This window comes from Ursus americanus, chromosome 25 (assembly GCF_024610735.1).
Source record: "Ursus americanus isolate L20-20 chromosome 25, mUrsAme1.1.p, whole genome shotgun sequence".
Classification (NCBI taxonomy): domain Eukaryota; kingdom Metazoa; phylum Chordata; class Mammalia; order Carnivora; family Ursidae; genus Ursus; species Ursus americanus.
The window spans coordinates 10,410,753-10,424,197 of record NC_142151.1 but is presented as its reverse complement, the minus strand read 5'-3'; the positions used below and the strand labels follow the sequence as shown (position 1 = coordinate 10,424,197).

Below are 13,445 nucleotides of genomic sequence, written 5' to 3'. Positions count from 1 at the left end.
ATTATGAAAAGCCTTGGATATCAGCAGATAGATTTAAGGAGAATGTTCTAAATAATTGATATTTTGAAAATATAATTCCGGCAGACATGAAGAGGACAGGCTGGATGAAACAATTTTAAGAGGTTACAATGTGATACATCAGGTTATTATTCAAAATTGCTCCAAAGATTACAAATCTGGGACCTGGGAAATGGAAATGCCATTAACCAAGATAAGGAGTAGATGAGAAAGAACTATGGTGTTGAGAATGTGTCAAAGATAATTAATTGTAATCTGGAATATCAAGATAGACGTTGACTCATTCAGCTTTAAAAATAATTTTAAAAGAAAACCAGAGCAAAGTCAGGACCAGAAATGTAAATCTGGAACGATTCCCATTGTAATTATCTATATCCTCCTAAGAGTAAGTGCAATTATTCTGAAAGTGAACTCACTTAGCATTGCTAGATAGGGGCTAGAGACAGACAAGGAGAGGCCCAAGGACAGAAACAACTACATTTAGGACATAGTGTCAAATAAACAAGCATAATAAAATTAGAAGTCACAGGGATGGGGGAAAACAATAAAGGTTTAGATGATGAAGCCAAAACACAGATTACACTTCACTGAATGGAAAGGCACCAGGTGTTGCTGTACTGGAAAGGCCATACAGTGAAAGGAAGGGTCTTGCCGGGGAAGTAGTTTGTGATAGACATTTAAGCACATTTTGAGGCCAATGTGAAGAGTCATGTTGTATGCAAAAAGGCGCGGGGAGTGGGAAGGCATCTGAGAGAGACAGAAACAAAAATGGAGCAAGATCACAGAGGAGATGGGAAGAACTTAAGAACACAGGTGGAACCAGTAAGATACTTGTGAAACCACAGAAATTGGGGAATTAAGTACAATAATTTCTGTACGAAGGTGAAGCTAATGTCAGGTTGCTTGTATTTTCTCTGTGAAAAATTCTGGAAAGGATAAGAAATAGAATAGGGATAGTACTTCATCATGATGGAGTGAAGCTGGGGTGGAGGCGGGAGGTGAGTTGAATATAAAGAACTATTCAACTTCTTTTATTTCTTTTTCAGAGTTGGAATTAACCGGGCATGGATCATGTGAAATCACAAATACCTTAAGCAAACTGAAATTTATAAAAGCGGATACACATTATAGGCATGGGCTCCCTTTTTTTGGTCAGGTACAATATTTTTTCAATATAATCATAATTTGGGGGCTGTGGTCTTAAAGAAAATGATTTTTTATACCACAACAGTACAATTGATTATAAAAATAAATATTTATTTAGAATGAGGAAAGAAATTACAGCAAATGATGAACTTAAGAGGCAAATACGATCACATTCAGAAAAATAAAGCACACTTCTATTAGTTCACTTCCTAACACACCTCATTCACACTTTTTTCCTGAGTAGTGTGGCTGCATTCCCTTTTGATTGCCTCTTTATAAACAATGATTTTGTAATATAATTTTTTAAAGATACTCTTTCAGCTTCAAAGCTCAATATTGGTAGTAATATTAGTAAGTTTACAGACTGATATCCAACTTAGTAAACTATGAATTTTCTGTCGTATAAGAGGTATAAGGTTTCTAGGCATTTTAAATTTCCTTTTTTAGTAACTAATCTTTGAATTGACAGTTGATAGATAATTGACAGTTGATAGGCAATTGGCAGATGATAGGAAATTTCCTTATTGACTGTGAAACAGCTTTTAAAGAGCAGAGAACTAAGAGTGTCCACGATAGCCAAACTGTGGAAGGAGCGGAGATACCCTTCAACAGTTGAGTGGATAAAGAAGATGTGGTCCATATATACAGTGGAATATTACTCAGCCATCAGAAAGCATGAATACCCACCACTTGCATCGACATGGATGGAACTGAAGGGATTATGCTAAGTCAATTAAGTCAAACAAAGACAACTATTATATGGTTTCACTCATATGTGGAACATAAGGAATAGCATGGAGGACCACAGGGAAAGGGAGAGAAAAGTGAATGGAAAGAAATCAGAGAGGGAGACAAACCATGAGAGACTCTCGACTCTGGGAACCAAACTCAGAATTACAGAAGGGAGGGGAGTGGGGGGATGGGGTAACTGGGTGGTGGGTATTAAGGAGGGTACTTATGGTGATGAGCTCTGGGTGTTATACACAACTGATGAATCGTTGAACGCTACATCAAAAACTAATGATGTACTATATGCTGGCTAATTAAACATAATAATAAAAAAAACAATAAATTAAAAAAAAGTGTGACTGACTGAGGTAGAAGATTAACTAACTGGATTGGCTGGATAGTTAGTTCTGGTAATCCAGAATAGATCTTGAGGGCCTTTTAGGATATGTTCAGAATTTTGGACTAAGAAGCAACTGAAGATTTTAAGAAGAATAACATGATCACTTTAGCTCAGGCTGTAGAGAGAGTTGTTTGAAGCAAGCAGGAAGCAGCAAGACGGTGAACTGTGTACAATTAAATAAAAAGCTATTGGAAACCAGATGGGGAAAAAAATTGTGTTTTGTCAGCTGAGAAAAGACGTAGAGCTAAAATAAAAACAAAGCACTTCTTTGGGGCCTAAGCATTGCAATTCAGGCCACACGGATTTGGGCAGCAGTTTAAACACTGCTCCCTGTCCCCAAGAACAAATATTAAGGGTTTTTAAAGACAGAGGTGAATTCTTGTACGTGTTATTCATGAGAATTTTGATTGATGTTGGTGGCAGAGAGCTAGTTGTGACTGAATATAATTGGTTGCTAACTCTGTCACTGAGTAAAATCTGTAGCAGGTTCAGGTGTTTGGGCTGAATTTGGCCCAGTTCAAAAGTTCATGGGTCCTCCAGTGAGGACGTGCATAAGGCCCATCTCCTTAATGGCCTCCCAGCGCCATTGTAAACCCCTTGATAAGGGATCTCATTTTATTTCACTTTGAACAAGTTTAACTGGAATGGGAGAAGTAAATAAAATAGTGTTTAACAGAGTAAGAGATAGCACTCGGCCATGGGTTAGAGTTAGTCAGAGAAAGAGAGAAAATGATTTTTAAAAAGGCCCTTGATATTGCTGCATAATCTATGGGATTGAATAGAAGCACCGTGTACAGAGATAGAGAACACCAGGGATGAAAAAAATTGGGAAGGGTAATATTATAAATCCGTTTTTTGGATATTCTCAATTGTTTTGTGTTCACAGAATATCTAAATAAAAATGTCAAAAAGAAAAATAGCTTAGAGCCCAGAAAACAAATCTTATTTTCATACTGATTCTAAGATCTTCAGTAAATGACAGCAGCCACAAGGTCAAGAGGTGAATGCAACAGAGAGTGGAAGATGTCATGGTGACGTAACACCAGCTATCACTTCCACACTTCTAGGTTCTTCTAGTTGATGAGAAGGATCAGCCGATCCCCAATAAAACCGTAGTCGTCAGTGTGGATGTAACTGCATACCATTCCAGCCTTACCACCAATGAGCATGGTTTGGTGAACATTTCCATTGATACCACCAACTTCACGTCTTCTCTCTTTACAGTTATGGTAAGTGGGAAGGGGTATCGAGGACTGCAAAGAGATTACTAAGACCACATAATTTAAGGATATACGGGAAGCATGTAAATTCTAGGGAGAAAAGAAATGGCAATAAAGAGTAAAATAGAAATTAAGCAATTTGGAGACCTAAATTATAAGAAAACATTATTTGCCAGAAAACTTTTACTTTAGATAGACTCAATTTACAGCATGATATAGTTTCAGGAAACACTTATTATATCATCTTGATATTCCCTTGTAAAATTCAATATTTTTACAATTCTATTACAGATTAGATTTTTGTTTGGTTTCTTTGGCGTGCCGCCATTTTTTGTTTTCTGTAAAAAATTTAAATATCTTTACACAATTTATAGGCATAAGGGTATTCAGAAAAAGTAATTGATCTTGACTGTGAGTGAATATTATCTACTAAATCAGTATAGCACAGCCTTAAATAAACTTACGGAAAAGTCACTCACAGATTATGCTTTATTTGGGAAAGCAGACTGTGATGGAACCAAATAGGCATGGTTCACATAAAATCTTCCGTAAACAACTCTTCAGAGTGACCAATATATAAATAATGTACATTAACAAATAGCCTTTTTAAGACCTTTATTCTTTCCACTAGGTCACTTACAAACAGAATAACCTCTGTTTTGATAACTGGTGGCTTGAAGAATTTCATATGAGGGCACAGCACACTGTAAAGCATATTTTCTCCCCGAGTAAGAGTTATGTTCACCTTGAACTCGTTGCTGGTACCATGGCCTGTGGACAAATCCAGGATATCCGGGCACACTACATCCTGAATGGACAGATTCTGAAGGATGAAAAAGAATTAACCTTCTATTATTTGGTAAGAATGGAAACCACTGTAGCTCTTCTTAATTGTGTAAACCCCCAAAAGATTGAGTTCCTATCTAAGTAATGCCTTTTGTAAGATATTAGCGTAAACCCTTTTTCTCTTGAAGAAAAGTTTCTTCCTAATAAAATTATTAATGCTTTTATTTCTTATTTATGCTCTGGTCTCTACTGAAACGTTTTAGCTTTTATGAGTTCCAATGGAAAATTATTGAATGAGAGGAAAAATCAAGAACTTAATCAACAGGAAATAAAAATTATAAACATTGGGGCACCTGGGTGGCTCAGTTGGTGGTTAAGCGTCCAAGTCTTGATTGGTCTCAGCTCAGGTCTTGACCTCGGGGTTGTGAGTTCAAGCCTCATGTTGGACTCCTTGTTAACATGGAACCTACTTAAAAAAAAATTATAAACAATCGTCTGGAAAATATTCAATTTTGACATTAATTGGAGAACTGAAAATTTACACATATAAAGCTTCTAAATAGTCTCAAAGTTCATGACTAGTGTGATTGCAGGGGAAAAGGACATTAACAGGCATATTATAAATTGGTATGATGGCTCTGAGACCAAAAAACCTATTTGTGTCCTGAGACTAAAAACATGATCCAAAATTGATAGTTACTCAAGTAAGTCATTTTAAGAAGAAAAATGTATGTGTAAGAAATTTTATAGGAACATTAACCATAAATAATATTTTTAAACTTCTATGAAAAAGTTAAAAAAAATTGACAGTAAGTTAGAATCTTAGTTTTATTGCTTCCTCGTTATGTGACCATGGACAATTTATACAATCTCATTTGTAAAAACAAATGTCAGTTATCTTCCCTGAATACTAGGGATTGGATTTATACCTATTTCATAGGAATATTGTGCACATTAAATAAAATCTGAAAACCAAATTTTCTAGTTCAATGCCTGACACATAAAGAATATCAATACATTTAGTTTTTTAACAATAGAGAATACCGACATATTTTATACCTGCCCTTACTGTGTGTTGCCTTGTGTATGTTTAAAATATTTGTTGAAAGAACATGTAAACTTGAAGTATTAATATTCACGATAAATAGCAAACATTAAGTAAAATACTAAAACATTGCAAAACTTATATATCTGTTATTTAAGGTATATAACTCTACATATAGGAAAATACTGAGAGAGAACTTAAGTATTCGAAACTTCTGGGTTGCAGTAGAGTGATTATTAATGTATTTAAATATGTTTACGTAAGTTTAATATGTGCCCTTTAAAATGATAATTGGTATATTTCCTTCTTCAGATCAAAGCAAGAGGAAGCATCTCCCAATCGGGAATCCATGTGTTGTCCATTGACCGAGGAGACAGTAAGTACTTCCAGGATTTCCTGTTTTTTTCTCTCATATACTCAAATTCTGAACATTGTAGCAAGATAGAGTTATTTTTACATCTTACATTTTACATGTACATTTTATAGAGATAATGGTCACCAACCTTCTTCCATCAACCAAAGATGAGGAAGCTAATATAAAAAGATGGCATACTAGGTTCATTTTACTCCAGTTAGTATTTTTCTTCATTTTATAACATTTCCATATTTTAAATTTTATTCCTAAAGTAAAATATATTCATTTTATAATTAAATATTTTAAAATGCATAAAATAGGGATGCCTGGGTGGCTCAGTTGGCTAAAATGCATAAAATAATTTCAAAGTGCAGAAAATCACCAGAGAAAAATCTTACTGCCTAGTTCTTTGTATTCATTTCCTATTGCTGCTGTAAGAGATTGCCACCCACTTCCTGGCTTAAAACCATGCAAATTTATCAGCTTACAGTTCTGTAGGTCAGACGTCTCCCTGGGCTAATATCAAGGTGTCAGCAGGACTGTCTGCCTTCTGGAGCTTTCGGGAATTATCTGTTTCCTTGCCTAAGGACCTCCTGCATTCCTCAGTTTCTGTCTTCGATGCCAGAAGTACATCATCTTCAAACTCTCTCTTGCATTTCTGCCCCTTCTTTAAAGATCACTGTGATTACATTGGGCTCACTTGGACAACCCAGGATAATCTTCCCATCTCAAGGTCTTGGACTTAATCACGTTTGCAAAGTCCTTTTTGCTATATAACATAACACATACACAAGTTTTTGAGATTATGCTGTCTTTGGGGGGACATTAGTCTACATACCACAAACTGCCCTTTGGCCCCAAAGATTCACATCCATTCCATATACAAAATGCATTCACCCCATTCCAACAATCCTAAAAGCTTCAATCCTTTATAGCGTTAACTCAAGCCCAAAATCTCATGTAAGTCTCATCAGTTCATAAGGCCCAAATATCATCATCTCAATTATCTAAATTAGATACTGATGGGGCCTTGGATGTAATCCATACTTCCATGACAGAGAGTTATTAGTCCCAAGAAATTTTGAAATCGGCTGGGCAAACATTAGGTTTCAAGATACTGTTTTATCTGCATCCTACAAGTATTTGCTTGTGACATTTTCATTTATGTTCAGTTCAAACATTTTCAAATTTCCCTTTTAATGTCTTTTTTGGACTATGGATGATTCATAAAATAAATATGTTATTTAGTTTCTAAATGTTGAGATACTTTTCAGAAATTTTTCTTATTGATTTCTAATTTAATTCCATTATGATCATTTCTTTTAAATTTACTGAGACATGGGGTACCTGCGTGGCTCACTCAGTTGAGTGTCTGACTCTTGACTTCAGCTCAGGTCATGATCTCAGGGTCGTGAGATCAAGCCCCAAGTCAGCTCCGCACTAGTGCAAAGTCTGTTTGAGATTCTCTCTCTCCTCCCCCCTCCACTACCATCCCCCTGCTCATAAGCTCTCTGAATAAATAAATAAATACAATCTTTTAAAAAATTTTTTTAAATAAATTTACTGAGACAGTTTTATGGCCCCAAATATGATCTACCTTGGTAAATGTTAGCATTTCTATTCTTATGCTCTTAAGTGAAGTGTTTTCTAAATGTCATTTAAGTCAAGTTGGTTCACAGCATTTCTATATCTTAGATCATATTTTCCTTCTGGATTTTCTTGAATCATCAACATCTCTTTTTTTTTTTAATGATTTTTTATTATATTATGTTAGTCACCATACAGTACATCCCTGGTTTCCGATGTAAGGCTTGATGATTCATTAGTTGTGTATAACACCCAGTGCACCATGCAATACATGCCCTCCTTACTACCCATCACCAGTCTATCCCATTCCCCCACCCCCCCATCAACATCTCTTGATGAAAGATAATTAACTTTTCCAAAAAAGAGTTTGTTACAAAAAGATGAACACGTTTGGTCTATTTATTTATTACATGTCCCCAGTCTAAATCTCATAAGTAGTTTCCCTTTTTTCTATTCATTTGAATAATTATAGGCTATCATTTTACTAAGGCAAAATCAAAATAATATAATTTTTTTTGTTGTTGACAGCATATTTAGAGAGATCAAAAAGCTCGTTTACCCAAAATGGGCCAGAATATCCAGGAAAAAATGAAGAATACATGTTACAAAGATTAAAATGTGTTTGTCTTTTATCTTTGAAACTCCATTTCTTCTACTAGTTCTTGGCACACAGTGGGTACACAATAAATACTTTGAAACTAATTCATAAATAAAGGATAGGATATATCTTTGTTTACAATTTGGATGGATAAACTTTATTTAAAGTTTATGTATTTTAACTACCCTTGAAGAGAACTAAATTTGAAGATAATATATTTTCCTGTCTTCATATCTGTCTATAATAAGACTTTTGGATAAAAATATTAATAAAATATGGTCCATGCTTTCAAGATGTTCTCAAGATGTTACACATTTTATGTGTTCTTTGTGTGGTTTCAGTATTATCATTTCAAATTATTTTATTGAAGTATAATTAACACAATGTTATATTAGTTTCAGGTGTACAATATATTGATTTGACAATTCTATACATTACTCCGTGCTCACTATGATAAATATAGTCACCATCTATCACCATACAACGTTATGACAATATTATTGACTGCATTCCCTATGCTGTAGGACTCAGCCATAAAAGAAAAGAAAAGAATGAGATTGTTCCATTTGTGACAACATGGATGGACTTAGAGGGTATTTAGCTAAATGACATAAGTCAGAAGTTTCAAATTTTTTTTGACCCTGAGGTTTCCATGTATTTTCACCACAAGCTGTCCTTAAATTATCTATAGATAGAGGATGGCTATAATTTTTAAAGCATTTTATGCTACAAGCAACTTAGGACATTTATGAGAAAATTAAGTGGGTATATCCTATAAGCATTATGTAGGCACAAAGAAACCACTAAGATAAATACAGGGAATTCTCTGATAAAAATCAGACTCACCTTGTTTTGTATGTGATTATTTGTACCCGTGTCTCTGCGGTATTGAAAATGGCCTGAAGGCAGAGACTGTGCTGCTTTCTTTGAATTATCCTCGTACATACAGAGATAATTAAAGATGTCTAGAAGTTCTTCTCTCTTGACTTTTTTCTTTTTCTTTCTTTTTTTTTTAAGATTTTATTTATTTATTTGACAGAGAGACAGCCAGCGAGAGAGGGAACACAAGCAGGGGGAGTGGGAGAGGAAAGAGCAGGCTCCCAGCCGAGCAGGGAGACTGATGTGGGGCTCGATCCCAGAACCGTGAGATCACGCCCTGAGCCAAAGGCAGACGCTCAACGACTGAGCCTCCCAGGTGCCCCTCTTGACTTTTTTCTTAAGAAATCTTTTTTTAAATTTTAAAAGAAAAATGAGCATTAAGTGTCTTTCTCTACTTAAGCAAAGGAAATGAACAACTTATCCTACATCTTTAAGGAAGCCTGTCGTTGGTTCAGCACGTCGATGTACGCGCACCATGGTATAAATGCAAGTCTTTTCTTACTTTGGTGTGCTCCAGATGTGAGTAACTTTAAAGTTGAGAACTCTTCCGAATTGATTATCTTGGACTTTCTTTATTCTCCAGTGAAAGGCGTATTTTCCTTCTCCTTCCGAGTGGACTCAGACATTGCTCCTGCAGCCCAGTTGCTGGTTTATGCCATTTTACCCAATGGAGAAATTGTTGCCGATACTGAGAAACTCGAGATTGAAAACTGCTTTGCCAATAAGGTGGGTCTTTTGTGAAAGCAGTTCTCTTATACATCTTCCCTTTTGAAGGATGAAAAAGAGGAAATTGTGTCCATTTAACAAACTGCCCCATAGGTCTCCTAAAACATCCTCCAAAGGACTCCGCAGGCAGACAGTAATGCCATACCCCGCCTGAGAGGGCTAGCGAAGAAGTCCAAATGTTTTAAAAGTTTCTTGTTTTATCTTAAAATTCATGTGGAATCCACAATCTGCTCTCTTATAAAGCTTTAATAGTTTCAATTTTGAAGTGTTTTCTTCCCCAAATTTTCAATTAAAAATGATACTTCCCAAGGATGTGTCAGTTTTACCCCGTTGCACCCCCGACACACATCCATGTACTATTGCAGAAACCAGTAAAATTCTGATAATACAGAACAGAGGTGTATGTATGTGCCCCATGTCGAGAAACATAGCCTGGGCCCTCTAATAATGACCACAGCAGAAAAATCTAACATACTTGCAAATGGGATCTTCTATTTCCAAAGAATACATAGTTGTAATAAGAAGCCTACTGAGATATAAATAAGCTTTTTTTTTTTAAGATTTTATTTATTTATTTGACAGAGATAGAGACAGCCAGCGAGAGAGGGAACACAAGCAGGGGGAGTGGGAGAGGAAGAAGCAGGCTCATAGCAGAGGAGCCTGATGTGGGGCTCCATCCCAGAATGCCGGGATCACGCCCTGAGCCGAAGGCAGACGCTTAACCGCTGTGCCACCCAGGCGCCCCGAGATATAAATAAGCTTTATCCCAAGAGAATTTCGTGCTGTAATCATAACATGGAGAATCAGAGGACATTCACCGACTTCACATATCTTTTTAAAAATACACCTAGAAAGACTCTTTAAATGAGTTTTTGGGAGATTAAAAGTATGCATTTATAGCAAGTGAACATTTCTGCAATGAAAGCTATATTAGATTATCCTTTTTAAAATATATAATGATCCACATAAATAAATAATGATCCAAGAAAAAGACACAATGGATGCTGATGTAATTTTTAATTCCATCTTCCTAAAGAATGCTATTAAACCTGGACAGGTGTCCAAGAGCATAATTTCTGTTCTGTTTGAATGTTCTGTGTGTTCCTTGTGAATCTAGGAGAGGCTTCTGTCTCGAACTTCCATGCCCTTCCTGCTAATCGTGGGTAGTTAGTTGTTTGTTAAACCTTGGAATGGCCGTGTTATGCTACCGCTTTCAGCACAGTTTGCTCATTCCAGCAGTGGTTTCTCTCTGGTAGAAACATGCAACAAGTCCTGAATAACACCAGAAAACTTCCCATAGAAGCAAAAGCCCCTGGACATTATTCTCAACCTCTTCATGTTAAATATCTTGTAACTTACTCATCAGAAGTAGAGATAAGCTGAGGTGCCTGGGTGGCTCAGTCTGTTAAGAGTCTGACTCTTGGTTTCAGCTCAGGTCGTTTTCTCAGGGTCATGGGTGCATGTTCTGTCTCTCTCTCTCTCCCTCTCTCTCTCAAAAAAAAAAAAGCTATGAAAAAAGAAAAGTATTTAGAAGAAAGTTGACTATTTTTATTTACCACTAAAAGTTAGTAAAGAGAGTTATTAAAGTTACAGATTGAGGACCCTAGACAGTAGACAACCTGACAGGTTGATGAATTGCGTGAAGAGCGGGCTGAGAATGTGAGGGAAGATCCAGGTCCGTTGGAGATGTGTGTTCCCTCAAACCAATGATATACTAGAAGTATTTTCTTCAATTTTCATAGGGATAGGGAAAAACTATTTTCTATTCAAAATTCATATCCTTCTTTCTTACTTTAAAAATAACAGATTTAGGGGCGCCTGGGTGGCTCAGTCGTTAAGCGTCTGCCTTTGGCTCAGGGTGTGATCCCGGTGTTCCGGGATCGAGTCCCACATCCGGCTCCTCCGCTGGGAGCCTGCCTCTTCCTCTCCCACACCCCCTGCTTGTGTCCCCCCTCTCGCTGGCTGTCTCTCACACTATCAATTAAAAAAAAAATCTAAAAATAAAAAAATAAAAATAACAGATTTAGTATACATGTTATATACGATGTAAGAGTTTAAATTGCCTGTCATTCTTGACTGGATATGATTATTTATTAAGGATAACTGATCAATATGGTTAAGCGAAGACTCTCAAAGTATGTCTTAAAATTCTCTTTTGTTCTCATATCAATAAAATATTTTACATTTTCTAACATAGCCACTTCTTGATTAATAGTATTTTCAATTGATTATAATCCCAAATAATTCATGTGTTCATTTGAAATAGGCACCCAAAAACATATTTTAATAAACTTAAATTTTCTAAAAATAAAAACAAGCATGTTTAAAACAGAATTCTCCATACGCAGTGTTTTCATAATATATTGAACATCTAGAGATGAATATTGCTTCATTGTTTTAAAGGTTTATTTATGTATTTTGAGACAGGGAAAGAGAGTGAGTGAGCACAAGTGAAGGGAGGGGCAGAGGGAGAGAATCTTCAAGCAGACTCCCTGCTGAGCACAAGGCTCAATCTCATGACCCATGGGTCCTGACCTGAGCTGAAACCAAGAATCAGATGCTTAACTGACTGAGCCAGGTACCCCTAGAGATGAATACTATTTCATTTTGAGGATAAATCAATTAATATTTTTCATATGGGTGTCATGATACATGAATCCAACTGTTAAATTAATCCACAGATCATAAACCAGGATTATCATAGTTAAATTCAGCAATCCAGGTCAAATATTATTTACCTAAACATACTGACATTTCATTCCAAGCCAACTCAACTTGTGGTTCAGGAACCTAGAAGGTTACCTGATGCTACTACAGTATCTAAATTCTAAATGATTTTTTTTCTATTTTGAATAGAAAATAAAACTCAGATTCTACTCAAGAAATGCTTACATGAACATAGGGAACTGATAGATTCACTTATCAGTGGGTTTCTACTGGACAAAGCAGAATCAAATCTATGAAAAAAATAGGCACAATTTTCCATTATTTTGTAGCTCTTGCTCTTTATTCACAGTTCTTTGAATTTTCTCAATCAGTTAACTCTCAGGATGTATATTAGATGTTCAATTTTTTTAATGATCCAATAAATCCCCGATCCCGAGAAATAGTACTGCAACCTTTTAGAAAGTCAGATGACTAAGACTGCCACCTGGAGGAGACTTCCCCTGGCTAGTCTCAGAGGCAGAGCATGATTTTTCACAGCACAATGCAAACTACACGCATTCACCATAAAAACACTGCAGAGAGATAGGTCAACTACAGCAAGGTATGTATCTATTAGCATGTGTGTTCTTATTCCATTCAGGATTCTGCTTCAATGTGACCAAAACCAATTTACATTTCACCAGTTACAGAAGGAGCAGGAAACCTAAGTTAACTGGAACCACATTTCCAATTTATTCCAGAGATAGTTAACCGGTAGTCCCGAGGAGTGTGCCCATCTTAAGCCTGGTCCAAAATGGATGAAGAGAAGCCTAGTGTAGAAAGAACTAGTCCTAGCCTGGGGTAGAAGAGAGTGTTGAGGTTGCCATACTTAGAAAATTTGCTACCATAATCATATCCTCTTTACAGGTAACTTTGAGCTTCTCCTCAGCCCAGAGCCTGCCAGCCTCATACAACAACCTGGAGGTCACAGCCACTCCTCACTCCCTCTGTGCCCTCCGTGCGGTAGACCAGAGCGTTCTGCTGATGAAGCCTGAAGCTGAGCTCTCCCCTCAGTCGGTGAGTCCCCTTTCAGTCTCACATGTCAGAAAATGCACACATGAGAAGACCAGTTTGAGAAACTGGAGGCTGTAATGGAGAGGACACGTTTTTCCGAGTGTCAGACATAGTGTATTAAGTTATGTAGGAGATGAAATTAAATTCAGTTCCACAAAAGACATTGCACAAAGTCCTTCACACGTCTCACCTCGCTTCATTCTCTGTTATGATACATTCTCAGTGAGGGAGCAACA

General features: G+C 36.5%; 1 protein-coding gene across 2 annotated transcripts in view; it reads left to right on the top strand.

Moving 5' to 3' along the window:
• The window catches only part of LOC123781661 (pregnancy zone protein-like), a 46,350-nt gene that overhangs the window by 11,675 nt on the left and 21,230 nt on the right, over positions 1–13,445 (top strand). For both annotated transcript variants that reach the window (XM_045781311.2, XM_087855603.1), the window contains exons 10-15: positions 1,065–1,174; positions 3,361–3,522; positions 4,145–4,372; positions 5,657–5,720; positions 9,347–9,489; positions 13,063–13,212. In XM_045781311.2, the coding sequence (XP_045637267.2) occupies positions 1,065–1,174; positions 3,361–3,522; positions 4,145–4,372; positions 5,657–5,720; positions 9,347–9,489; positions 13,063–13,212 (857 nt within the window). The remainder of the gene's footprint in view (positions 1–1,064; positions 1,175–3,360; positions 3,523–4,144; positions 4,373–5,656; positions 5,721–9,346; positions 9,490–13,062; positions 13,213–13,445) is intronic.